The sequence below is a fragment of the Clupea harengus genome, chromosome 18 (genome assembly GCF_900700415.2).
Source record: "Clupea harengus chromosome 18, Ch_v2.0.2, whole genome shotgun sequence".
NCBI classification, from domain to species: domain Eukaryota; kingdom Metazoa; phylum Chordata; class Actinopteri; order Clupeiformes; family Clupeidae; genus Clupea; species Clupea harengus.
This window is the reverse complement of record NC_045169.1, coordinates 12,699,060-12,725,276: the sequence shown is the minus strand read 5'-3', so window position 1 is coordinate 12,725,276 and position 26,217 is coordinate 12,699,060. Positions and strand designations below refer to the sequence as shown.

General features: G+C 39.2%; 1 protein-coding gene and 1 long non-coding RNA gene across 2 annotated transcripts; both read right to left on the bottom strand.

The window, feature by feature from the left end:
- Positions 1 to 6,974: 6,974 nt before the first annotated feature.
- Positions 6,975 to 8,004, bottom strand: LOC122133712. The gene is made up of 3 exons (XR_006152941.1): positions 7,955 to 8,004; positions 7,512 to 7,685; positions 6,975 to 7,272 (listed from the first exon to the last, which is right to left on the bottom strand). It is a non-coding gene; the product is annotated as an uncharacterized LOC122133712 (long non-coding RNA).
- A 349-nt stretch (positions 8,005 to 8,353) lies between these two features.
- On the bottom strand, positions 8,354 to 23,188 carry LOC105904538 (NACHT, LRR and PYD domains-containing protein 12-like). Its single transcript, XM_031584837.2, has 13 exons — positions 22,910 to 23,188; positions 21,925 to 22,175; positions 20,966 to 21,182; positions 16,563 to 16,647; positions 14,982 to 15,177; positions 13,120 to 14,872; positions 12,745 to 12,918; positions 11,887 to 12,060; positions 11,161 to 11,334; positions 10,476 to 10,649; positions 10,060 to 10,233; positions 9,174 to 9,224; positions 8,354 to 8,408 (listed from the first exon to the last, which is right to left on the bottom strand). The coding sequence occupies exons 4-13, from the start codon at positions 16,638 to 16,640 to the stop codon at positions 8,354 to 8,356; spliced, it is 3,003 nt and encodes a 1,000-aa protein (XP_031440697.2). The 5' UTR covers positions 16,641 to 16,647; positions 20,966 to 21,182; positions 21,925 to 22,175; positions 22,910 to 23,188.
- Positions 23,189 to 26,217: the final 3,029 nt, after the last annotated feature.

The following is a 26,217-nucleotide window of genomic DNA, read 5'->3' as shown; positions in this document are numbered from 1 at the left end:
ATTTCCTCTGAGATCCAGCTCTCTGAGATGATTGGGATTTAACCGCAAGGCTGAAGCCAGACTAGCATAGCCCTCCTCTGTGATACTGCAGTCTGAGAGTCTAAATTGATAATACAGTCATAATTTAGTCAAAGCAAACACAACAAGACATTTACAGTGCATTTAAAGTGAGACCATTATTGTAGCCAAATTGAAGGGATCAGCAGTTTACTGCGTAAAGTATATTGAATGACAGCCATTTTAAAGGTTGAAAATAATGCACACTGAGGTGGTATTACCACACAAAATGCAGATCACAGTTCTGAATGCATAGTGCGATGTCCCATTGTTAATGAACTAAGTACAATTATTTTGAAATATATTCTCAGATACAAACATGCCTTAGTCATCCAGATTTTCCATGCAACAGTTTGTGATCTTGTGTTTTCTGATACTCTAAACATTGTATTTTCATCCAAGGGTTTGTCCAAAAATATTAGATATGAATTTCGTATGACCTTGTGTACTTCTTTCAGAGAGCTGTAAGCATGGATATGCATCTCTGAAACTTTACATGATCTGAAAAAGTGTTTAAGAAATACTTTTTTGTCTGTCTGTAATAATGGGGATACTTTTCTTAAAGTATATTTAATAAAAAAATTATATGTTTGTTTAAACATATGTTTGTGTGTTGGTGTGTGTGTTTGTAAGTTTATTTGCTTGTATGTGTGACTGTGATAAAGATGTAAAAGGACAGTGATAAAAAGTGTTTACTGCTGAATTATTAGTGACCCTTTATATATGAAATACTTTTTGTCTGTCTGTAATAATTGTAATAATGGGGATAATTGTCACTAAAGTATATTTCTCAAAAAATAATATGTTTGCATGTATGTATATATTTATGTATGTGTTTGTGTTTGTGTGTGTGTGTGTGTGTGTGCGTGTGTGTGTGTGTGTGTGTGTGTGTGTGTGTGTGTGTGTGTATTTGTGTTTGTATCTGTGTGTTTTTATGTGTATGTTTGTAAGTATATTTATTTGTATGTCTGTGTGTGTGGTAAAGATTGAAAAGGAGAGTGATGAGAAGTGTTTACGGCTGAATTAATAGTGACTCTTTAAATGTGAAGAGCATGACAGTTCACTGTCACTGTCAAATTCACTGATAACAACTCAGTATTTAGTCTTGTGATACTCACTGTAGTTTCTCAAGTTTACAGTTGGGATCCTCCAGAAAACATGAAAGATGTTTCAATCCTGCGTCTCCTCCTTTATTCCCACTCAACCCCAGCTCTCTCATGTGTGAGGGGTTTGATCTCAGTGCTGATGCAAGATAACTGAAGCCCTCTTCTGTAATACTACAGTTTGGTAGGCTGTAGAGAGAACAGGATATTTTTTTTTCCTTTTAAACAAAAACAATGTGTATACTGTGTGCGCGTGTTTTTTAATGTTTGTATGTATGAGTGTGTGTGTGTGTGTGTGTGTGTGTGTGTGTGTGTCAGTGTTCATTTCGTTGATGAAAACCATGACGAAAAATATTCGTTAACAACCTTTTTCCCGGGACTAAGACGAGACTAAGACGTGACGAAAACGGATTTTTATAAATAAAAACTATGACTAAATCTATTTTAACTTTCGTTGACGAGACGAGACGAGACGAAAATGTTGGTGGTTGACTAAGTCACAATTGTTTTTTTTTTCTAAACTTCTATGCACATCATTGGTTGGATGTTGCCCGGTCCTGTATCTATCCCTCCTCCACTCCCTGAGATGCCCCGACATGCAAGTGACGCCCTAACAGACGTTATGATGGCTGAAGTTCAAGCACTCGGTACTGGAAGAAAAATAAGAATAGATATCTGGACAGTCTTTAATTATAACTTGACAGAAAATAAAACACAATGCACCGCAATAACCGGAGAGAAACCTTGTGGCTTCAAAATAGGTGGGAAGAACACAACAAAAGGCACCTGAAAGTGCACAAGACAACCCTGCCATTAATGCCAAGGTAAATGAGCTAGTAACTGTCAATGATAATTAGCTAATGTTAACTAGTTATTAGAATATATTAGCCAACGTTCAGTTAACTTCAAAAGGGCAGTCGAGTGTATATGTTGTGTCAGCTTGTACAACTAGCTAGTCATTTTCGATTGAAACCTCCCGTTTGGCTTGGCAAATGAGTTCCAAAACGTTTAGCTAGCTAACGTTAGCTAACTATGAGGTAGCATAGCTAAGTTATACTAGCTATCGATTGCTAGCTAAGTTATACTAGCTATCGATAACTAGCTAGTAAACGCATTGCAGAATGGACTATAGGACAGGCCACGCATGACATTAATCAAGAAAAAATAAATGAATACGTGATTGGTTTACATATCCTTGTCTATTTATGCAATTGTTATTATCATTGGCATTACTTTCAACTCTCAAACTATCTGTCTAGGTAAATATGTTGGTTATCAGATTGCACAGCAATTCATATGGAGGATATGTGGTTGATTTAACTAAGGCCAGGTAGGCATAGTAGTTGTATTGTGTTATCACATCATTTGAATCTTCAAAATCTAGACTTGATATTCTCTTATATTTTAATGATAATACTGTTAATTAAGTATTGCCTTAAAATTATTATTCACGTTGAATTCATTGGAATTCAGCTGTAGGCATATACTAGGAGATCTGTATTTTAGAGACTAATTGCATCCACAGTTTAAGTACTGCAAGCTTGACTATTATGCAGTTTTAGACACAACACAAGGGGTCCCCGGGCCTGAGAAGGGAAGTAAAGGAGTTTAATGTGGCTATAAGATGGACTTTTAAATGTGACTAAAACTAGACTAAAATGTAATGAGACTTCGTCGACTAAAACTAGACTAAAATGTTCTGAGTTTTCGTCGACGAAAACTAGACTAAAACTAAGGAGGATAAAAATGACTAAAAGTGACTAAAACTAATATGCATTTTCGTCTAAAGACTAAGACTAAGACTAAGACTAAATCTAAAATAGCTGCCAAAATTAACACTGGTGTGTGTGTGTGTGTGTGTGTGTGTGTGTATTTGTAAGTGTATGTGTATGTGTGTGTGTGTGTGTGTGTGAGAGAGAGTGTGTGTGTAAGTGGTTGTTTTAGTGTGTTGGAAAAAAGGAAGATATTTTTATTAAAAATAAATGCAGAAATTTTAGAGTCCGTTTTATCTTTAGTTTTGCAGATGCATTCACAGTCAGCACTAGGAATAGGCCAAGGCTCCAGTTGAGAAGGCTAAGGCTGAGCAGGCCGTAGTTTAGACAGGCTGAGGCTGAGGCTGAGCAGACCGTAGCTGCACCCCAATAGAAAACAACCCTTATGGTACCTTTATTGAGGCCGTGTAAACCATGAAGTGGGATGTATCAGATCTTACTGTGGCACCATCTCTCAGGGTTTTCTGCTCTATTCATGAATCCGTTGTCTTCAAAGGACATTTCAATTTTGTCTTCTGAGCTTTCACTAAAGTCATGGTCATACTGCTGCAACAACAGCTCCTCCAGGTTTGCAATAGAAATTATGTTTGCCGTGACTCTAGGACAGCTATCCATGCTACATCCATTTAGAGGACCATTGACAACCCAGCCCAATTTGGGTTTAACTGCGTATGACCCATCTCCTTGGCTGTTGACCAATTCCCACGGTTCTAAAGCCTTTGAAACATTGCAGATTGGCTTTGATTGTAAGAATGTTCTCCCTAAGGTGAGAAAATCTAGAGAGATCATCATTGGTGAGAATGCTACTGGCATGCTTTCCTGGGTGTATACCTCTGGTAATGCAATAACGTTATTCTCATCTTGAGCAGAGATCTCTAACCTTGTGATGATGTCTGAGCTCACAGGCTTCTTCTGGGACATAGCTCAGAACTAGATATTGGCCAACTGTCACTTAGGAAAACCTGTGTATTCATTGCACATAGGAAGCACCTTTAAGTCGTTAAAAGACTTAACTAGATTTCCATCCTCCAAAAAGAAAAGAATGCAACTAGTGCTAGTTAATTAAAAAGAGACATCCACTAACCTCAGTTTCTGCAGTCTGCAGTGGGAATCCTTCAGTAAAGCACACAGCTGAGTCACTCCCAAGGCTTCTGGTATGAGCTTACTCAGATCCAGCTCAGTCATGAGTAAGGGGTTAGAACCCACAGCTGAAGCCACAGCAGCACAGGCTTCCTCAGCATCACTCCTTTTCAGGAACCTGTACAAATACAGACAATAAAAATACCTGTTGTCTGACATAAAAAAACAGCTAACTGAGTAGTCACATATGTTTTTTTTCTCATGGGAAAGGAAGCACTGCTACCCCCTTGTATAGTCTATTGGTTCAATAAGTCTGCTTGGTTTGGTGCAGCAGCTTTAAGTTTTGCAGGCTCTGTTTTCATTAAAACAGCTGAGCTCATCCTGTCACTTTCAATATAATGTTCATCTATGGTCATTAGTGATGCCCCTAAGTCAACATCTTGATAAAATATGAGGTGTGGCTATTAAATAATCAGACTAATGCTTTAAGTCAATTGCAATGAAGAAGACTTGTTATACTCATATATCACGTATATACTCGTAATAACAAGTCTCATTATTTAATAGCACCTTATATTCTAAGTTACACACACACACACAGAAAAGCCATTTCATAAGCACATGATTCATACATTCTTAAGTAATTAACAGTGTTTGCAAATTATCTCCATCACACCTTGTATGTCCATGTGAGGCTTTTGAAACTCTTTGAAAAACAGCAATACAGCTGTGCAATATTCTTGGTCTTGATATACATTTACCTGAGATTTTCCAGTTTACATTGCAGGTCATCCTTTAGGGCTAAAAGCAGTTGGACTCCTGATTCCCCTGGATCATTTCCTCTGAGATCCAGCTCTCTGAGATGATTAGGATTTAACCTCAAGGCTGAAGCCAGACTAGCATAGCTCTCCTCTGTGATACTGCAGTCTGAGAGTCTAAAGTGATAATATAGTCATCATTTAGTCAAGGCAAACACAACAAGACACATCAGTGTATTTAAAGCAAGACCATTTTGTAGCCAAATTGAAGGGATCAGCAGTTAACTACGTGAGGTATATTGGATGAGAGGGCATTTGAAAGGTTGAAAATAATGCACACTGAGGTGGTATTACAGCCAAAATGTAGTTTACAGTTCTAAATGCATGGTGCAATAATGGTCAAGATTCCATTATTAATTAACTGAATAGAATGATTTTAAAAACATATACCCACATATAAACATGTCTGAGTCTTCCAGATTTCCCATGAAGCAGTTTGTGATTTTGTGTTTTTTTTTTATACTCTCAGGGCCTCATTTACTAACATTGCGACCGCAGCGCAATCAGCGCCTTTGCCAGCCCGCATATAGCGCACGGTATTTTCTAAACAAGAACCTCATCTGAATGTGTCGACGCCTTACCAGCGTAATCAGCGCCTAACCCCGCCCATTAGTGTTATTTAGCGCGCACTAAAATAGGGAAGGAAGAGCCTGTGTGTTCCTTCCACCCATGGATGATGAGTTAAAATTAGAATTAGAGCTTTTGGTTCATGAGGTTACAGCAAACAAACCCGGGTAAATAAATATAGAAACTCATAAATATTTCTCCATTTAGCCCCTCCGTCCACACTAAAAGTTGTGATCACTTTGAATTCATTTTATTGGTGAGCTGATTTTGGGAAATTAAACTTTTCAGCGAACATTGAGTTTCTGGGTTACTATGGTTACCCCTCAGGGTGCCTGTGCAGCTTCATATTAACAAGTTTATGTTCACAAATTCATGTTCACACATATTAACATGAGTTAATCACACACAGGCAACTGCAAACTGTTAAGATGGTTCCCTAAGCTAGAGATAGCTAGGATAGTTAATATCCAGGTTAACTGCTCCATAGCATCCCGTTAAATAGTCTGGTAGGAATACACGACACCCCTTACTTTAAAACGGCGTATTCCAACACTGAAAACCATGCTTTTCAAAAATGCTGCCCTAGGCAGATACATTTGAAAACTGTAGTTGTAGGTTGCCATGGCACTGGGGGTAGCTTACGCTTGAGAGGCTATAATGTCAAAATAAACATGGAAGGTGAAATGAATATGCTGCTCTGTCTCTACAATTTACTTACCGGTAGTTTAGTTAGTGTACTTCGAGTACAAGTACTTTTCCTGAATAGATACGCGTTACTCCTATGCAGAAGGTGTGCACTGTACTCGGTGTGCTTGAACTATGAGTGCAAATACCGTTTAAACCATACAATGAGCGGCGATTCTGGGTAAGACGTGGCCAAACTTTTCCCGAACAGCTAGCTGGTTGGACAGTTTGTAATTCTATTTGTTTGTATGCCTATTAAATGATATATCAAATATAAACATTAAAAAAAACCATAACATTTCTGATGTTCGTATTTTTCAAATTTCTCGCAGACAAATAGTTTTTATTTAGCAGCTGATATGTCATGCTAAAACACCTCTTTTTTCGTTACTAATACACAATTAGGCGGACTTTACGCATCTCCTCCCATCTCTCTGCGACGAACACCCACTTTCCCACACCCACTTCCCAGCAGCGGTAATCTGCGCTTTTACTCAGGTGCGCCTCCTTTGGAAATACGGTTTTATGTCTTTACCCGCTATTTTACGCCTGAAAAGGGCGCAATCCTGTTAGTAAATGAGGCCCTCAATATTCTATTTTCATCTGAGCATTTGTCTTACAATATATTTGATATGAGTTTCACATGACCTTGTGCAGTTCTTTAAGTGAGCTGTTAGCATGGAAAGGATGAATATTTAAGTCTATGTATGTCTGAAACTTGATTTGAAAAGTTGTTTAATAAATACTGTTTGTCTGTCTGTAATAATGGGAATACTTTTCATTAAAGAATATTTAATCAAAAAATGTATGTTTGTATGTGTTTGTAAATGTATTTGTGTGTGTGTGTGTGTGTGTGTGTGTGTGTGTGTGTATGTGTGATAAAGATGGAAAAGGAGAATGATAAGAAGTGTTTACTGCTCAATTAATATTGACCCTTTATATGTGAAAAGCAGGACAGTTCACTGTCAATATCAAATGAATTGATAGCAAGCCAGTATTTGGTCTTGTGATACTCACTTTAGTTTCTCCAGTTTACAGCTGGGATCCTCCAGAAGAGAGGAAAGATGCTTCACTCCTGAGTCTCCTGCCATATTCCTACTCAACTGCAGCTCTCTCATGTGTGAAGGGTTTGATCTCAGTACTGATGCAAGAGCTCTGAAGCCTTTATCTGTAATACTGCAGGCTCCCAGGCTGTAGAGAGAAAGGGAAACATATTCCTTGTTTCTTTTTAGACACTAAAATGTTACTGTGAAATTCATATTTTTTTTGCTATAATATTATATTGGTGTGTGTTGAAGATAGAAATGAGATTGATACAAATAGTTTACTGCTGAATTAATACGGACTCTTTACATGTGAAGAGCCTGACAGTTCACTCTCACTGTCTAATTCACTGATAGCAACTCAGTATTTTGTCTTGTGATACTCACTCTAGTGTCTCCAGTTTACAGTTGGGATCTTCCAGAAGAGAAGAAAGATGCTTCACTCCAGAGTCTCCTGCTTCATTCCCACTCAGCTGCATCTCTCTCATGTGTGAGGGGTTTGATATCAGTGCTGATGCAAGAGCTCTGAAGCCTTCCTCTGTAATACTGCAGTATCCCAGGCTGTAGAGAGAAAAAGAAACATTTTCATCGTTTCTTTTCAGACAAAAACATTTAACTTTCAAATTCATAATATTTTTGGTACAATCATTTTATATTTATGTGTGTATGTGTGTGTGTGTGTGTGTCTGTGATAAAGATGGGATAGGAGAGTGATAAGAAGTGTTTACTGCTGATTTAATAGTGACCCTTTATAAGTGAAGGGCATGACAGTTCACTGTTACTGTCCAATTCACTGACAGCAACTCAGTATCTGGTCTTGTGATACTCACTCTAGCTTCTCCAGTTTACAGTTGGGATCCTCCAGAAAAGAAGAGATATGCTTCACTCCTGAGTCTCCTGCTTCATTCCCACTCAGCTGCATCTCTCTCATGTGTGAGGGGTTTGATATCAGTGCTGATGCAAGAGCTCTGAAGCCTTCCTCTGTAATACTGCAGTTTCCCAGGCTGTAGGGAGAAAAAAAACATATTCATAATTTAGTTTTAGACAAAAACATTTGACTTTCAAATTCGTAATACGTTTTGGACAACAGTAATATATTTGTGTGTGTGTGAGTGTGTCTATTATGAAGATGTAAAAAGAGAGTGGTGTTTACAGCTGAATTAATAGGGACCCTTTATAGGTGAAGGGCATGACAGTTCACTGTCACTGTCCAATTCACTGACAGCAACTCAGTATTTGGTCTTGTGATACTCACTGTAGTTTCTCGAGTTTACAGTTGGGATCCTTCAGAAGAGAAGAAAGATGCTTCACACCTGAGTCTCCTGCTTTATTCAAACTCAGCCGCAGCTCTCTTATGTGTGAGGGGTTTGATCTCAGTACTGATGCAAGAGCTCTGAGGCCTTCCTCTGTAATACTGCAGTCTCCCAGGCTGCAGAGAGAAGGAGAATTTTTTTTTTTCATCTCAGTTTACTGTTGGCAATTCCATTAGCACTTATTATAGCACTTAATATAGCCGACAGTGACTTATTAGTCACAGTTTGAGGACTTTATGGTATATTTATATCTTTAGTTTAGTTCTTTAATTTAGTACCCAGTCTGATCTGCATGTAACGGACACACCACTGTACTCAACATGTGTCCCGTTCAGATCCAACAATGACAGTTTTGAAAATGAAAACTGAAATTTAAATCTAATGTGAAGCTTAAAGCAGCTTTAGAAGGGGTTAGGGGATGAATCTGTGACTTAGGTAAAACTCTGGTTTCATTGCACATAGAAAGCACCTTTAAGTCATTCAAAAGCCTAAACTAGACTTCCATAGAGAATAACAAAGGATAGGAAACAGAACCTATCCTTTGGGATCCTTCAAAATAGACAAATGCAGCGAATGTATGTCAATTGAAGAGAGCGTAACCACATCCACTAACCTCAGTTTCTGCAGTGTGCAGTGGGAATCCTCCAGTAAAGCACAGAGCTGAGTCACTCCCAAGGCTTCTGGTATGAGCTTACTCAGATCCAGCTCGGTCATGAGTAAGGGGTTTGAACCCACAGCTGAAGCCACAGCAGCACAGGATTCCTCAGCAGCACTCTCTTTCAGGAACCTGTACAAATAGAGACAATAAACATATATGTTGTCTGACACAAAAGGTCATCACTGGTGCTTAAATAAAAAAAAACACAAAAACATTACAACTTCTGACAAGGCAGCTCTTTACAGAAATTAAAAAAGCAAACTGAGCAGTCACATACAGTATGTGTTTTCCTCATGGAAAAGGAAGCACTGCTACCCACTTGTATAGTCTATTGGTTCAATACATCTGCTTGGCCTGGTGCAGCAGCTTTAAGTCTTGCAGGCTCAGTTTTCACTGCACAGCTGAACTCATCCTGTCACTTTTAATAAAATGCTCATCTATAGTCATTGGTGATGCCCTTAAGTCAACAGCTGGATAGAATATGAGGTGTGGCTATTACATAATGAGACTGATGCTTAAAGTCAATTGCAATGATGAAGACTCATTATACTCATAGAACTTGTGTATATACCCAGATTAAAAGTGTCATTAATTAATAGCCACATCTCGTATGTCCATGTAGGCCTTTGAAACTCTTTGAAAAACAGCAACACAGCTGTGTAATATTCTTAGTCCTGATACACATTTACCTGAGATTTTTTTGTTTGAATACAATATTCATCTATGTTCATTAGTGATGCCCGTAAGTCAACAACTTCCTCAAATATGATGTGTGGCTGTTAAATAATGAGACTCATGCTTTAAGTCAATTGCAATGAAGAAGACTCATTACACTCATATAACTTATATATACTAATATTATCACTCTCATTATGTATAAACCACAGCTTGTATGTCCATGTGAGACCTTTTTGAAAAACAGCAAAACAGCTATGTAAAATTCTTGGTCTTGATATACATTTACCTGAGATTTTTCAGTGTACACTGAGGGTCCTCCTTTAGAGCTAAAAGCAGTTTGACTCCTGATTCCCCTGGATTATTGCCTCTGAGATCCAGCTCTCTGAGGTGATTGGGATGAAACCTCAAGGCTGAAGCTAGACTAGCATAGCCCTCTTCTGTGATACTGCAGTCTGAGAGTCTAAAGTGATAATAGTCATAATTTAGTCAAGGCAAGTGTATCCGTGTGTTTGTATATGTGTGTTTGTAAGTTGTATTTGTTTGTTTGTGTGTGTGTGTGTGTAATGAAGATGGAAAAGAAGATTGATAAGAAGTGTTTACTGCTGAATTAATAGTAACCCTTTACATATGAAGAGCATGACAGTTCACTATCACTGATAAATTCATTCATAGCAACTCGGTATTTGGTCTTGTGATACTCACTTTAGTTTCTCCAGTTTACAGTTGGGATCCTTCAGAAGTTTAGAAAGATGCTTCACTCCTGAGTCTCCTGCTTTATTCCAACTCAGCTGCAGCTCTGTCATATGTGAGGGGATTGATCTCAGTGCTGATGCAAGAGCTCTGAAGCCTTCCTCTGTAATATTGCAATCTGACAGGCTGTAGAAAGAATGAGAAAGAACATCTTTCATCTCAGTTTACTGTTGGCACTTCCAATAGCACCTAATATAGCAGACAGTGACTTAAGTTACAATTTTAGGACTTTGTTATGTTGTGCCAATGCAAGGACATAATTGACAGACATGTCCCCACTCTGATCTGCATGTAAGGTACAAACCACTGTACTTAACAACATGTGACCCATCCCCTTCAGAAGCAAAAATGACAGTTTTGAAAATGAAAACTGAAATTCAAATATAATGTAAACCTTAAAGCAGCTTTAGAAAGGGTTAGGGGATGAATCTGTCACTTAGGAAAAACTCTGGTTTCATTGCACATAGAAAGCACCTTTAAGTCATTAAAAACAAGTAGGCTTACATAGAGAAATACAAAGGATAGGAAACAGAAGAAGATACTACCAAATTCAGCCAGTTTACATTTGAAATCCTCCGAAACAGAAGAATGCAGCTGATACATGCTAACTGAAGAGAATGTAACAGCATCCACTAACCTCAGTTTATGCAGTGTGCAGTGTGAATCCTCCAGTAAGGAACAAAGCTGAGTCACTCTCAAGGCTTCTGGTATGAGCTTACTCAGATCCAGCTCAGTCATGAGTAAGGGGTTTGAACCCACAGCTGAAGCTACAGCATCACAGGCTTCCTCAGCAGCACTCCCTTTCAGGAACCTGTGCCAATAGAGACAATAAACATCTGTTGTCTGACACAATGGGTCATCACTGGTGCTTAAATAAAAATAAAAAAACACAAAAAAACAGTACAACCTCTGCCAAGGCAGCCTTTTACAGAAAGAAAACTGAGCAGTCACTCATGTATTTTACTCATGGGGAAGAAAACACTGCTACCCGCTTGTATTGTCTATTGGTTCAATACGTCTGCTTGGCCTGGTGCAGCAGCTTTAAATCCTGCAGGTTCAGTTTTCACTGCAACAGCTGAGCTCATCCTGTCACTTTCAACATAATGTTCATCTATGGTCATTAGTGATGCCGCAGAGATCAACAGCTTGATAAAATATGAGGTGTGGCTATTAAATAATGATACTAATGCTTTAAGTCAATTGTAATGAAGAAGACTCATTTTACTCATAGAACTCATATATACTCGTAATAACTGTCATTATTTAATAGCCACACCTCGTATGTCAGTGTGAGGCCTTTGAAAAACTCTTTGAAAAATATCAACACAGCTGTGTAATATTCATAGTTTTGATACACATTTACCTGAGCTTGTTCAGTTTACACTGCGGGTCCTCCTTTAGGTCTAAAAGCAGTTTGACTCCTGATTTCCCTGGATCATTTCCTCTGAGATCTAGCTCTCTGAGATGATTGGGATTTAACCTCAAGGCTGAAGCCAGACTAGCATAGCCCACCTCTGTGATACTGCAGTCTGAGAGTCTAAAGTGATAATATAGTCATCATTTAGTCAAGGCAAACACAACAAGACATTTACAGTGCATTTAAACTAAGACCATTTGGTAGCCAAATTCAGGCCATCAATTCCACTGAGGCAAGGCAAAGGTAAACACAACAAGACATATCAGTGTATTTAAATTAACTTTTGTAGCCAAATTGAAGGGATCCACAGTTTACTTTTTGAGGTATATTGGATGACAGAGCATTTGAAAGGTTGAAAATAATGCAAACTGAGGTGGTAATACTGCCCAAAATGCAGATCACAGTTCTAAATGCATGGTGCTATGGTCAAGGTCCAGGTTAACTGAGTACAATTATTTTGAAACATATATTCAGAAATAAACATGTCTGAGTTTTTCCATGAAACAGTTTGTGGTCTTGTGTTTTTCTGATACTCTAAACATTTTATTTTCATCTGAGCGTTTGTCCCAAACTATACTTGATATATGTTTCGTATGCCCTTTTGCAGTTCTTTCAGTGAGCTGTTAGCATGGAAAGGAAGAATCTTTAAGTCTATATATTTCTGAAACATGACAAGAAGAAATACAGTTTTTCTGTCTGTAATAATGGGGATACCTTTCACTAAAGTATATTTCATCGTGTACTGAAAAAAGTACAAATGATCCCACATAATCCATCACTAGGTAAAGACTCAAAATGTCTTACCTGAGTGTTTCAAGTACACAGTTTGGGTTTTCCAGTCCTTTACAGAATTCTTGAACCCCAATATCTCCAATACTGTTGTCACTTAGATCAAGATTTTTCATCTTTGAAGATGCTTTGCTGAGGATACATGCCAGTGCTGTACAGCTCCTTTCAGTGAGCCTACAGCTATTGAGCCTAAAGGGGGAAACATTGAGTTAATCCACCCCCTCTATTGAATCAAATGTTTAATCGCATTAGAATATTTCATATGAATTTCAAGTGTTTACAGTCAGGACTTATTATTTGATTGGTCAAAATTTGCATTAACCAGTTGGATGGAAACCCAGCATCATTAAACCCTCTCTTTCTAAGAATACACATTGCCATCATACTTACCGAGCTTTTTGAGATTCCTCCACTACTGGCTGCAGTCTTAGGAGACCTTCATCAGATCTGATGTACTTCTTTAAGTCAAACACATCCAGGCTCTGTTCTGATGTCAGCAGCACAGACACTAGAGCTGACCACTGGGCAGGTGAGAGTTCAGCTTCAGAAAGTGTCCCAGCACTCAGGAAGCTCTGGACCTCTTCCACTAAGGTGTGATCATTGAGTTCATTTAGGCAGTGGAAGAGGTTGATCAGCCTTTCTGATGAAGGAACCTCCCTGATCTTTTCCTTAATGTAACTGATTGTTTCTTCATTGCACATCTTATTTTGTCCTCTCTGTAGAAGGCCATGCAGGAGAGTCTGGTTAGACTCCAGAGAGAGGCCAAGAAGGAAACGGAGGAAAAGGTCAAATCGTCCATCTTCATGCTTCAAAGCTTTGTCCACAGCACTCTTGTAGGAGATGATCATGGATTTCTTCGTTGAAGGAGACCAACTCCATATCCATTTCCAAAGGTAAATGATTATTTCAGGAACGTGGTGTCTGGATATTATGTCTTTCCTTCCATTTGCCATCATCAGAAACGCATATAAAGCTGCAAGATACTCCTGGATACTTAAATGTGTGAAGCAGAACTCCTTTCCTTGATAAAGCTCTGATTCTTCTCGAAAGATCTGGTAGCAGATGCCAGAACATACTGCTGCCTCTCTGGCATCAATGCCACACTTTCTCAGGTCTTCTTCATGAAAAATCAGATTACCCTTCTCCAACTGTTCATAGGCCAACTTTCCAAGATCAAGGATAACTTTGTGGTTCCACTGTGGATCAAGGTCATTTTCAAACTTCAGGCTCCTCTGTTTGGTTTGAAAAATAAGGAAATAGGTGTACATCTCTGTCAAAGTCTTCGGAATCTGTCCATCTCCTGAAAAGCCAAGAATTACCCCAAGAAGAGTAGCAGCAATCCAGCAGAACACTGGTATGTGGCACATACTGTGGAGGCTCCTTGATAATTTGATGTGAGAGATGACTCTGCTGGCAAGATTCTGATCACTGATCCTCTTCCTGAAGTACTCCTCCTTCTGTGGGTCCTTGAACCCTTGTACCTCTGTGACCCGGTCAACACACTCAGGCAGGATTTGATTGGCTGCTGCTGGTCGAGAGGTAATCCAAAGTAAAGCAGAGGGAAGCAGATTACCCTTGATGATATTTGTCAGGAGTATGTCCAATGAAGTGACCTCTGTCACATCAGTCAAACTTTCATGTTGCTGAAAGTCTAGTCGGAGTCGACATTCATCCAGGCCATCAAAGATGAACAACACTTTGTACTTCCCTTGGCTGAGAAAAGTTAACTGCTTTATTTCTGTGAAAAAGTGGTGGAGGAGATCCATCAAAGAGAGCTGTTTTTCGCTCATGAGGTTGAGCTCCCTTAAAGGTAGTGGAAATATGAAGTGGATATCCTGGTTTTCTTTTCCCTCTGCCCAGTCCAGGATGAACTTCTGAACTGAGACAGTTTTACCAATGCCAGCAACTCCTTTTGTGACAACACTTCTGATTGGTTTGACTTGGCCAGGTAAGAGTTTAAAGATGTCACTGCATTTGATTGATGTCTCCGGTCCAGCTGGTCCTCTCTCTGTGATGTAGACCTCTGTGTAGATCTTTTCTAGAAGAGCAGAGCTTCCTTGCGTGGGTATTCCTTCAAAAACACTCTGGTACATGTTCTTGAGATTTCTTTTCAGCTCAGTCTGACAATCTACATCCAGCTCATCTATTAAAAAAACATAATGTTTTGCAAACGACAAACACTGTTTCTTTTTTCCTATTCTAGCTAACTGTTGCAAAAAAAATGCAAATGTAAATAAAGAAACAATTCTTACTTTCTTGCAGTTTGTCAGCGAGATCTGTCAGTTTCATATTCCTAAGGAAGTGCAGTCCCATCTTCAGAGCCCCTTCTCTGGCATCACTCTCATCCTCCTCTTTACTCTTAAAGTTTTCTTGGTAATCTGGACTCAGCATCCTCTTGAATCTCTTCAGCTCATTCTTCTTAAAGGTGATGATCTTCTCCTCTAACACCTAAAGTACAAATATCTGGTCACGCTCTGCAGTGCATTGCATTACAGAGCACTAATAGACTACTTACATTTACCTTAACCCTAAACCTGGTATATGTAATTACAAATTAATTATCAATAATTCCCAGTATGACATATTCTATTATATTGCATTGCAGCGAGACAGCATATAATAACAGAATGCCAGGTAGATAACCCTCCACACGCATTATTATGGTATACGTGTAAATATGATTATCATCCTGGCTGGTTTTGGATTTGTCGTGGTGTACATTTGTTTTAAGAACATTGTAGAAACATGCTGCAGAATGAACTGTACATAGGGTAGAGATGTAAACTACAGTTTATAACATAAAGTACAACATGTTCGCTGGACCCTGGGAGAGAGTAATGAGATTAAAAACTACTGCATGACCAGTGCAGAACATTTAGACAGACAGTAGAGCCTGATGTAACCCATGACCATATGTTAACAATGTTGCAGAACATTAAGAATGAACAAATTAATGTAAAAAAGGACTGAGCCCTTCTTCCATGGGATGAAGGGTGAAGCCTAGGACCGTATTTTAAAAATAACTGCTCAGTGAATCCATTGGGTAATTCATACAACATTATCTAATACTTGTCTATCAAAAATATTACTTATTAACTCACAGCAGTGTATCTCTTATATGTATCTCTGTATCTCTTTATCTCTTATATGTATACTGTATCATCTGTTCCTGGTAAAGTACTGATCCTTCTCTAAATATCTGGGTGCAAATGCCAATGTGTACTACTTCTCTGACATCAATACCAGTCAGGTCTTCTTCATGAAAGATCAGACTGTCCTTCTCTAGCTGGTCATAGGCTAACTTCCCAAGAGCAAGGAGACTGCAGTGGATTTACAAGGTACTGTAACCATTGCTGGCTGTTCTCCTGGGTGCAGTTTTCTCAATTCCTGTGAACCTAAAATTACGCACCTAAACTTCCACTGCTGCCTGAAACAGCCTCCCTAATAGATTGCAAATGTTTACAGTGGATATAAAATAGGTCAACATTCATCAATATGGAAATATAAACTATACCATTCAAAAGTTTGGAATCACCCAGAAAATTACACATTTATTTTTTTCACATTTTGCTTATCCATCAAATAAGAGAGAATATCGTGAAGACAGTGAGTTAGAAATGATGATTTCTGATTGAAGCAACCTTTTCGTTGTCATGCAAGCGCTGACCCTGCTCCTGTCACGCCCCCTTGTAACTCTTTTTTTTATTGAAAAATATATATTTTCTTTCAAAAACAAGTACATTTGTGAGTAATTCCATACTTTTGAATGGTGGTGTATATGACTAAATATGAACATGGCCATAGCAGCAGTGCATCAAATGTCTGCATCAAACCTGGAATATGTGCTTCAGATCCCCATGTTGACTCTGGGTGAACTGGTCACTGACAGCTTCTGGTTTACATTCCTCCATTTTGGTTCTGGGGATGGAAAATCAAAGTGAGGAGTACTGTCTTTAACTCAGGAGCAAACCTTCAACATCAACAAAAGCATAGTTGACCCTGATAAAAATTACCCAGCTTGCCAACTGATGTACTTTGGCAATATATTTGGCAACACTTGCCTGTAAAAGCTGGTCTGACATTTGCACAGGGTGTCGAGCCTAGATCTTAATATAGACTGAGTGGCTTATGAAAACTAAGAATGTGCTTATTCCAAAACTGTAAGGATCACCCGGTATTCAAACTTGGGTCTCCTGTGTTGCAGACGGGGTGCCTACCACTATGCTACGTGGAGGTGTTAGAGACTTAGTCGCAGATACAACGAGAAGTTCAGTAGAGCTTGGTTCATGTCAAAAAGCTCTTTACTTAAGTCAGACAGGGCAAAAAAACTCAGGATACATTCCAGGCAAAGGAATTCAGTCCAGGCAGTAAATAGTAGTGATGGCAGCCTGACACTGAAGCGCCGGAACGTGCTTCATACCTTAAACTACACCAACCATAAAACCACTGCTTCGAAGGTTGCTTTGGTACGGAAAAATCACGTGACATATTACGTGCGAAACAGCAACTGCTTCTTTCTCCGAATGAACCAGCTGAGTGGTTCACAGCGCCACGCACGAAACAGTCAGTTGCCTCGTTTTGAGTCTGAATTGTAGCGCCTTCAAAGCATAAAAACTTCCGCGCACAACATTGCGTTTGGTTCGTAGTAGCCTATCTCATTCTGTGACAGTCATTACGTTCGTATTGATTTATCATCATTATGAAAGCATCTAGGAAGAGAGGTCGTTCTGACATGTGGGAACACTTTATTCTGATCGCTCATGATAAGGTGCGCTGGCTGTTAAATATTTAGGCTATAGGAAAAGTAGACTATATCAACACACTCAGTCCAAAAAGTGTAGAACAAATAATGTTTTTAAATCAAAATCTTTGACTGTTCCCTATCCAACATGGTTACACAAGCACACCCAACTTGTGCCATATTTGTCCAGCACATCCTTTCCCCAAGCACTCTCTCTTCAATAACACAATATACAAAAAAGAATTAATCTTTATTTGTAAAAAAAAAAATTATATCACAATCTTTGTATACGGGTGCATGTGTGTGTGTGAGTGTGTGTGTGTGTGTGGGGGGGGGGGGGATTTGGTGCGTTCACACTAGATTGTCATTGTTTTAAAGCTTCGTGCCACTGTCTAGCTGGGCTAATTTAGTTGCAGCCTTGGCACATCACCAGGAGAGGTCACTGTTACTGAAGCTTCAAGTAATGAACCGATTTTCAGGGCGACACACAGACTTTTCAATGGCGGGGTTTATTTAGAAGCAGCCAGAGAAAATATAACCGGGGAAAAGAACAGAGGTAACTTGAAAACAGAGAAAGGCTTTGAACAAGGGGTAAAGAAAAGACGCTCATAAGATAAACTTTCAAACAGAAACAGTCCAGGAAAAAACGCGAACTTAGGAAATTAACACAAGAACTCAAAAATATTCATACCTGTGATCGAACACAGAGTAAATACGTAATCGTTGGAGGAACAGGAGGAAACGTGGGGAGCGAATAGTCCTGAGCTTGAGTTGTCGGGAATTATGTCCATCAGAAACGAGGCCAGACAGAGATGTGAGTGGAGTGAGGAGTTTAGGTAGTGGAGAGTCTGTGATTAGAAATCAGGTGACTGGGAATGTGACGGAGGTGGGTGAGTTGAATCCAGAGGGGGCGTGGTAGGAGCAGGGATCAGCGCTGACATGATAGTTCCATGGCAGACAATGAATTATCCTCAGGATAACTTGCTTAACAGGTTTGAGTTATAGGAACTTAACAAGGCAATGATTGTATCTGTTCAGAATTCAACTGCTTCCTGAAATGAATACAGTTATTAGATTTAAACTAAAATGTAAATATCACTAATGTCACATGGGTCAAGGACAGGGCCAGCTGATGTTATAATAAAACCAGTGCCACACTGATCAAGGGTCGGGCCAGCTAATGTTATAATATAACATGTGCCACGCTGATCAAGAACAGGGCCAGCTAATGTTATAATATAACCAGTGCCACACTGATCAAGGGTCGGGCCAGCTAACACCAACCTGATTTGGGGGCGTGGCCAGAATAATGAGGCAGTAGCTGAAGCTCACATGCAGACTCACCTGCAGTGGATCTGCCCTCATTACCTCCAGGGTAAGAGGAGACACTTTATAGGACAGATTATAGGACTGGGTCAGATTACGGAGTAGAGGGGTTGGAGAGAGTAGTCTACTGAGAGACACCAATCTGGTCGCAAGTGCTGGTGCGACTAAAGATTTCTCGTAGTATGCCGTCGGATGATTTTTAGTTGGGATGATGGGGGGTATGCTGACAGTATGGGGTGGAGTAGAGGAGAAGGATTTTAGTCAGTTAAATCTAAATCCATTAGAAAGCAGAAGGAGAGGAGCAAAGCACATGCAGGGAAGAAGATTCTAAGCAAATAAAAGAAAAATAATTGGCAATGGAGAATATAAGGTAGTATACAAACTGAACAAATGTAATGCATAAATGGGCAAAAAAGTCGATTGCCCAAGTGTTTTATTGAGGAGATAAACATGGACCCTTTAATTAAGTAGACTACTCAAGATGAAACTAGGTGTGGGTTTGAGGTTGGCATTGTTCCAGTACAGACAATGAATTCTCCACATGATAACTTGCTTAACAGGTTTGATCACCCTGACAGAGTTATAGGAACTTGACGAGACAATGATTGTATCTGTTCAACTGCTTCTTGAAATAAATGCAGTTAATACATTTACAACATCAAATTAGCTTAAATGTGCAGGAACCCAGGTCCTCCACTATGTCCATTCTCTTTCCTACTTTCACACATTCTCTCCCTCTGTAGAACCTCCATCTACTTGTTTTTATATCCCTCTCCAACTCCTCTTTCTCACAATCCATCTCTTTGCTTCAGTCCATTTTTCTCTCTCTTAGATATTATATATTTGAATGTGTTTATTTGACTGTTATAAAAATATAGAAAGCAGGTGTTTGTTTGTTTACATTTGTCTTCTCTATCAGTAGTTTTTGTTTCTGAAATTAGAGGTTTTTTTTTAAAAGGAAACATATAATTGTCAATGTCACTGTTAAAGGATATGTTTCTCAATAAACGTATTTGAAACTAAATATAGAAAGCAGACTGACTGCCAGTGCCTCACTATTTGATTTGTAGGATATTTGCAGATTTTGTTAAATTTTTCTCAATGATGGTCAATAGATTTCTTTTTAGTTTTTCAAAGTGAATGAGCTGTGGGAGCACAGGAAATGTCTATGATAATCGCTGCTAGACAATCACTTCATACATGTATGTATATGATATTAAGAGATTAATATCGTATTGTTGTCATTAAAATCAGAATTAATTGCAGATATTATTATCTTATCTCATTGGTGTATCACAGCCAAGGTAAGTTGTCATTTAGGTAACGTCTGAAGTTGAATGCAACGTTAATTACGTGTTTTAAAATAATTTTGATTGATAGCGAGTCGACGAGTGTGGCTGTCTGATGGATCCTTAAATAATGTCAAAGTGAAGTTACATTGTACTTGTTGGCTAATTTTGGCCTGTTATCAGGCTTAGATTTAGTTTTTTGAAAAAGGCAACGTTAGTTGCTAGTAGGTGAGAGGACGTTTGCAAGCTAGTCAGCTAACAATAATTTTCTCGGGAGATGTAAGGTTAGTCATCCAATAAGTTATCTGAGGTAATGATAACGTTCAGGAACTCGTAACTTTACGTACGATTATGTAAATATCAAGTACTTTTTTGCAAAAATTGGTTGGACATTACTGGAATATTATAGGTTTTCTGTAGACATCTGTGAGTTATTGTAATTATTTGAGTCGTCGTTACACAAAAGTCATGGACATCACTGTTCGGTATAAAGGGGGTTAAAAGCAACAAAACCCAAATGTATAAGACTGAGGTTTCATGTCACTTATTTCCACAGGTAGTAATGAAAGGTACAGCTACGTCTTTATATACTCTGGTTAGTTTGTTCCACCTAGTGTTATATGGTTGCTAACGGTTTATAGTTAAAAGGTTTCCCTGTGGTTCCGAAATACAGTTATCAATCTTCACACAGTCCACCGCATATTCTCTGTACGACTGCATGCACCGAACCACAGCGTCTGTACCGTGATTTTTCTTTTGTAACACTTTTGTAAGATACGATTTGTTTCCTGTTTATCTTTTACCTTCCATTGTGTGTGGGTATGTCTGTGTGTACATTACATTTTGTGTTTTTATTAATGTCCATAATGTGTTAGGATACCTCTGTGACTGGAGCAGGTGGATGTCTCTGAGAGAAGGACGCCTCTGTGACTGGTGCAGCTGGATGTCTCTGAGAGAAGGACGCCTCTGTGACTGGTGCAGGTGGATGTCTCTGAGAGAAGGACTCCTCTGTGACTGGTGAAGGTGTTTTTCTTTATGCAAAAAATCCCCCCTCTCTAATGACCAAAGGCGTTTCAAAAGTGTTCTGTACAAAGGGCCTGTTGTGACAGAAATGAGATAGGGCCCTTTAGATATCCTCTAGCGAGACTGGCCAGGAAACACAAAGATATGAGAAAATATGTCTGTGTATTTAAAACTAGTTTTAGCCAATAGTTGTCAAAGATGTGTATGTGGACATTTCACCCAAAACACATTAATCCTAGGTTTGGGTCTGTGTATGCATGTGTGAGGGATTGTTTATGTGTGAGTGTGTGTGTCTGTGTGAGTGTGTGTGTGTGTGTGTTCACTCTTAATGAAGCAATAGGGTGAACAGATAGCGTCAAACTTTGGAAAAGCCCATGACTCTTTTCAGCAGAACTTGATGTCACTATCCCATTAAACACCCATAAATGTCTTGATAAAAATACTTTAAAAATACTTTTGTGAGACATGATTTGTTTCCTGTTTATCTTGTATCTTCCCTTGTGTGTGGGCATGTCTGTGTGTACATTACATTTTGTGTTTTTATTAATGTCCATACTGTGTAATATATAAATATATAAACTGTATTGTGTATGCCAACTTGGTTAGGATGGTCAATGTTATACTATGTAAATTACTATATACAATAAAACAAACTGCAACCACGGATATTGGAAGATTTGGCGTGTGTGTGTTTGTGTGTTTGGACCGACAAGGTTAAGCATGGTTAAGCGTTTCCTTATGAGTTGTAGTTATTTAACATCACTTTCTTCACAGGTGCGATTGCATTAGGATGAACATTAATTAACTGGGTCTTACCTGTCAGACAGCTCTGGAGTTGCTCCTCTGTTGTCACCCCTTCTGGTGCAGGTGGATGTCTCTGAGAGAAGGATGCCTCTTTGACTGGTGCAGGTGGATGTCTCTGACAGAAGGACGCTTCTGTGACTGGAGCAGGTGGATGTATCTGACAGAAGGATGCCTCTGTGACTGGTGCAGGTGTTCTTCCTTATGCAAAAAATCCTCCCTCCTTAATGGCCAAAGGCGTTTGAAAAGCGTTCTGTACAAAGAGCCTGTTGTGACATAAATGAGATTGGGCTCTTTAGAAATCCTCTAGCGAGAAGGGCAAAGAAAATATAAAGTTATGTCTGTGTATTTAAAACAGAGTTTTAGCCAATAGTTGTTAAAGATGTGTATGTGGACATTTCACCCAAAACACATTCATCCTAGGTTTGGGTCTGTGTATGCATGTGTGAGGCTTTGTTTATGTGTGAGTGTGTGTGTGTCTGTGTGAGTGTGTGTGTGTGTGTTCACTCTTAATGAAGCGAGAGGGTGAACAGAAAGCGTCAAACTTTGGAAAAGCCCATGACTCTTTTCAGCAGAACTTGATGTCACTATCCCATTAAACACCCATAAATATCTTGATAAAAATACTTTAAAAATACTTTTGTAACACATGATTTGTTTTCTGTTTATCTTTTATCTTCCCTTGTGTGTGGGTATGTCTGTGTGTACATTACATTTTGTGTTTTTATTAATGTTCATACTGTGTAATATGTAAATATATAAACTGTATTGTGTAAGCCAACTTGGTTAGGATTGGCAATGTTATACTATGTAAATTACTATATACAATTAAAAAAACTGCAACCACGGACATTGGAAGATTTGGCGTGTGTGTGTTTGTGTGCTTGGACCGACAAGGTTAAGCATGGTTAAGCGTTTCCTTATGAGTTGTAGTTATTTAACATCACTTTCTTCACAGGTGCGATTGCATTAGGATGAACATTAATTAACTGGGTCTTACCTGTAGGACAGCTCTGGAGTTGCTCCTCTGTTGTCACCCCTTCTGGTGCAGGTGGATGTCTCTGACAGAAGGATGCCTCTGTGACTGGAGCAGGTGGATGTATCTGACAGAAGGATGCCTCTGTGACTGGTGCAGGTGTTCTTCCTTATGCAAAAAATCCTCCCTCCTTAATGGCCAAAGGCGTTTGAAAAGCGTTCTGTACAAAGAGCCTGTTGTGACATAAATGAGATTGGGCTCTTTAGAAATCCTCTAGCGAGAAGGGCAAAGAAAATATAAAGTTATGTCTGTGTATTTAAAACAGAGTTTTAGCCAATAGTTGTTAAAGATGTGTATGTGGACATTTCACCCAAAACACATTCATCCTAGGTTTGGGTCTGTGTATGCATGTGTGAGGCTTTGTTTATGTGTGAGTGTGTGTGTGTCTGTGTGAGTGTGTGTGTGTGTGTTCACTCTTAATGAAGCGAGAGGGTGAACAGAAAGCGTCAAACTTTGGAAAAGCCCATGACTCTTTTCAGCAGAACTTGATGTCACTATCCCATTAAACACCCATAAATATCTTGATAAAAATACTTTAAAAATACTTTTGTAACACATGATTTGTTTTCTGTTTATCTTTTATCTTCCCTTGTGTGTGGGTATGTCTGTGTGTACATTACATTTTGTGTTTTTATTAATGTTCATACTGTGTAATATGTAAATATATAAACTGTATTGTGTAAGCCAACTTGGTTAGGATTGGCAATGTTATACTATGTAAATTACTATATACAATTAAAAAAACTGCAACCACGGACATTGGAAGATTTGGCGTGTGTGTGTTTGTGTGCTTGGACCGACAAGGTTAAGCATGGTTAAGCGTTTCCTTATGAGTTGTAGTTATTTAACATCACTTTCTTCACAGGTGCGATTGCATTAGGATGAACATTAATTAACTGGGTCTTACCTGTCAGACAGCTCTGGAGTTGCTCCTCTGTTGTCACCCCTTCTGGTGCAGGTGGATGTCTCTGACAGAAGGATGCCTCTGTGACTGGTGCAGGTGGATGTCTCTCAGAAAAGGACACCTCCTGTGACTGGTGCAGGTGGATGTATCTGACAGAAGGATGCCTCTGTGACTGGTGCAGGTGTTCTTCCTTATGCAAAAAATCCTCCCTCCTTAATGGCCAAAGGCGTTTGAAAAGCGTTCTGTACAAAGAGCCTGTTGTGACATAAATGAGATTGGGCTCTTTAGAAATCCTCTAGCGAGATGGGCAAGGAAATATAAAGTTATGTCTGTGTATTTAAAACAGAGTTTTAGATGTGTATTTGGACATTTCACCCAAAACACATTCATCCTAGGTTTGGGTCTGCTTATGCGTGTGTGAGGGATTGTTTTTGTGTGAGTGTGAGTGTGAGTGTGTGTGTGTGTGTGTGTGTGTGTGTGTGTGTGTGTGTGTGTGTGTATGTGTATGTGTATGTGTATGTGTATGTGTATGTGTATATGTGTGTATGTGTGGTATGAAAGCAGAGAGGTCATCAGCAGTTGCATTTGCATGACTTCCTCCACTGTACTGTGCCTCTTTGTTGTTTGAGGAAGCATCCTGAACTCAAGCCTAGGGTAGGAAACTCAGTCTGAGAGATCAGTCCAGGAAACAGGTTTAATCTTGTACAATGGTGCGCACCAAGGGAGACAGACTGAAGAAGTTCAGTCCACAGAGCTTAACCTAAGAATCTTCTAATCAGCCATTGTAACATTTCAGTTTATATGCCCTCTGAGTATTAGGGGTGTCACCCCGTATTCATGAGGCCCCGGGCCATCAGACACTCTGACCTGGCCGGGGAAGGGGTGAGAGCTATTGCACACCTCCCTCAGGTCAGAGTCATCTCAACAGAATACACCAGAAATGCTTACATTCTACCCTAAGTCCAAATTAAACAGCAATTACAACTATATACTGTATAAGATGCAATGAATTATTGACTATGGTATATCATTACTAACTCTGAACCTTAAATTCTGATTCCTTCACATGGCATGACTCATCATGTTTGATCACACTGAAGAGTTACACACGTACCAACGCACTCGTTTACATGGCATGACTCAGCATATTTGATAGTGCCTTATCATGGCCATACTGCACCTCTTGGTTTATTCACTGTTTACTAAATATTACAGACATATTCTATCAGGCTGTAGTCTGAGCATCAGAGGCTGATTTGACAGGTGTCAGGGTCATGGCCCTCAGCCTCTGCAGGAACCAGAATAAGCCTCCCTGATATTTGCGTCAGAGGTTTTGCGATGCAAATCAGGTCATGATACCTGCGAAACTGACCTAAAGTTAACCTTTGATTTTTGAATAAAGAGATGAACCAACTCTAAAAAATTCTGAAGTCAATGGCGTGTTTGTAACTCCCTCTTTCAAATCTCCACATAAAGATGTCTGCTTTCCTCTGGCCTGTTTGCATATGGATACAGGACACAGCTGAAAGATTGTCTGATTTCACTGAAGATCACTGAGATAAGACCCAGACAAAACCCAGGCAGACAGACACAGGCAGGGCCCTGATCCCATCTAAGGTTCCCTCTCAAGCTGCCAACCTCACAGTGTAAGCTGTAGGGCTGTGAGGTGAGGCAGCACGCTGTTGCCACACCACACCCAAACTCATTCAGGATCAACCGCCACCAGCAAATAAGATCATCTGAATCCCTGATGTTGTTCGCGCCAGAAGTTTTACATTGCAAATCACGTCATAATACCTGCAAAACAGACCTAAAGTTAACCTTCGATTTAAAAAAAAACCGATGAACCAACTCTAAGCAATTCTGCCGGACTATACATTATCCTGCTTATTATACGATTACTTGCAAAATACTTATGGAACGATTGAATAGCGTCAATTATGTTTGTTAATTTCCTCCTTTGTTTACCCGCACTTTTGGAGGGTGATCAAATTCGCAAATTCACCTACATTTGACGAGTAGCAGGTGCTAATTTCCATCCCTGACTGGGTGTATAACATGGTTGATGTTTTTCATTAGGATCTTGTAATAGTGTACAGATAAGAGTATATCTATTTGTTTGGGTAATGCTTTGTCGTGAACATGTTGCTTGTTAATTGAGAGATTTTAGTCTAACTAAGGATATGCAGCAAAAAAAATGTATGAGGTTGAGTAGATTTGCATTTCAAGTAACTTGCCACATAAATATGTATTATTGTCCCTTATTCACAGAAAAGAGAAGAGAAGACTTCCTTTTGCAAGACTTCCTTTTTCAAGACTTCGTACTTCAAGACTTCCTACTTCAAGACCTCTATACAACCTGTATTGT

Excerpts from the sequence above, each read along its gene's own strand:
- LOC105904538 (XM_031584837.2), bottom strand. The coding sequence starts at position 16,640 with ATGGAGGAATGTAAACCAGAAGCTGTCAGTGACCAGTTCACCCAGAGT. Across the intron at positions 10,234-10,475 it reads TGTAAACTGGAGAAACTAAA|ACTCTCAGACTGCAGTATCA; the intron begins GTGAGTATCACA and ends TTATCACTTTAG. Across the intron at positions 9,225-10,059 it reads TGTACACTGAAAAATCTCAG|GTTCCTGAAAGAGAGTGCTG; the intron begins GTAAATGTATAT and ends CTATTTGTACAG.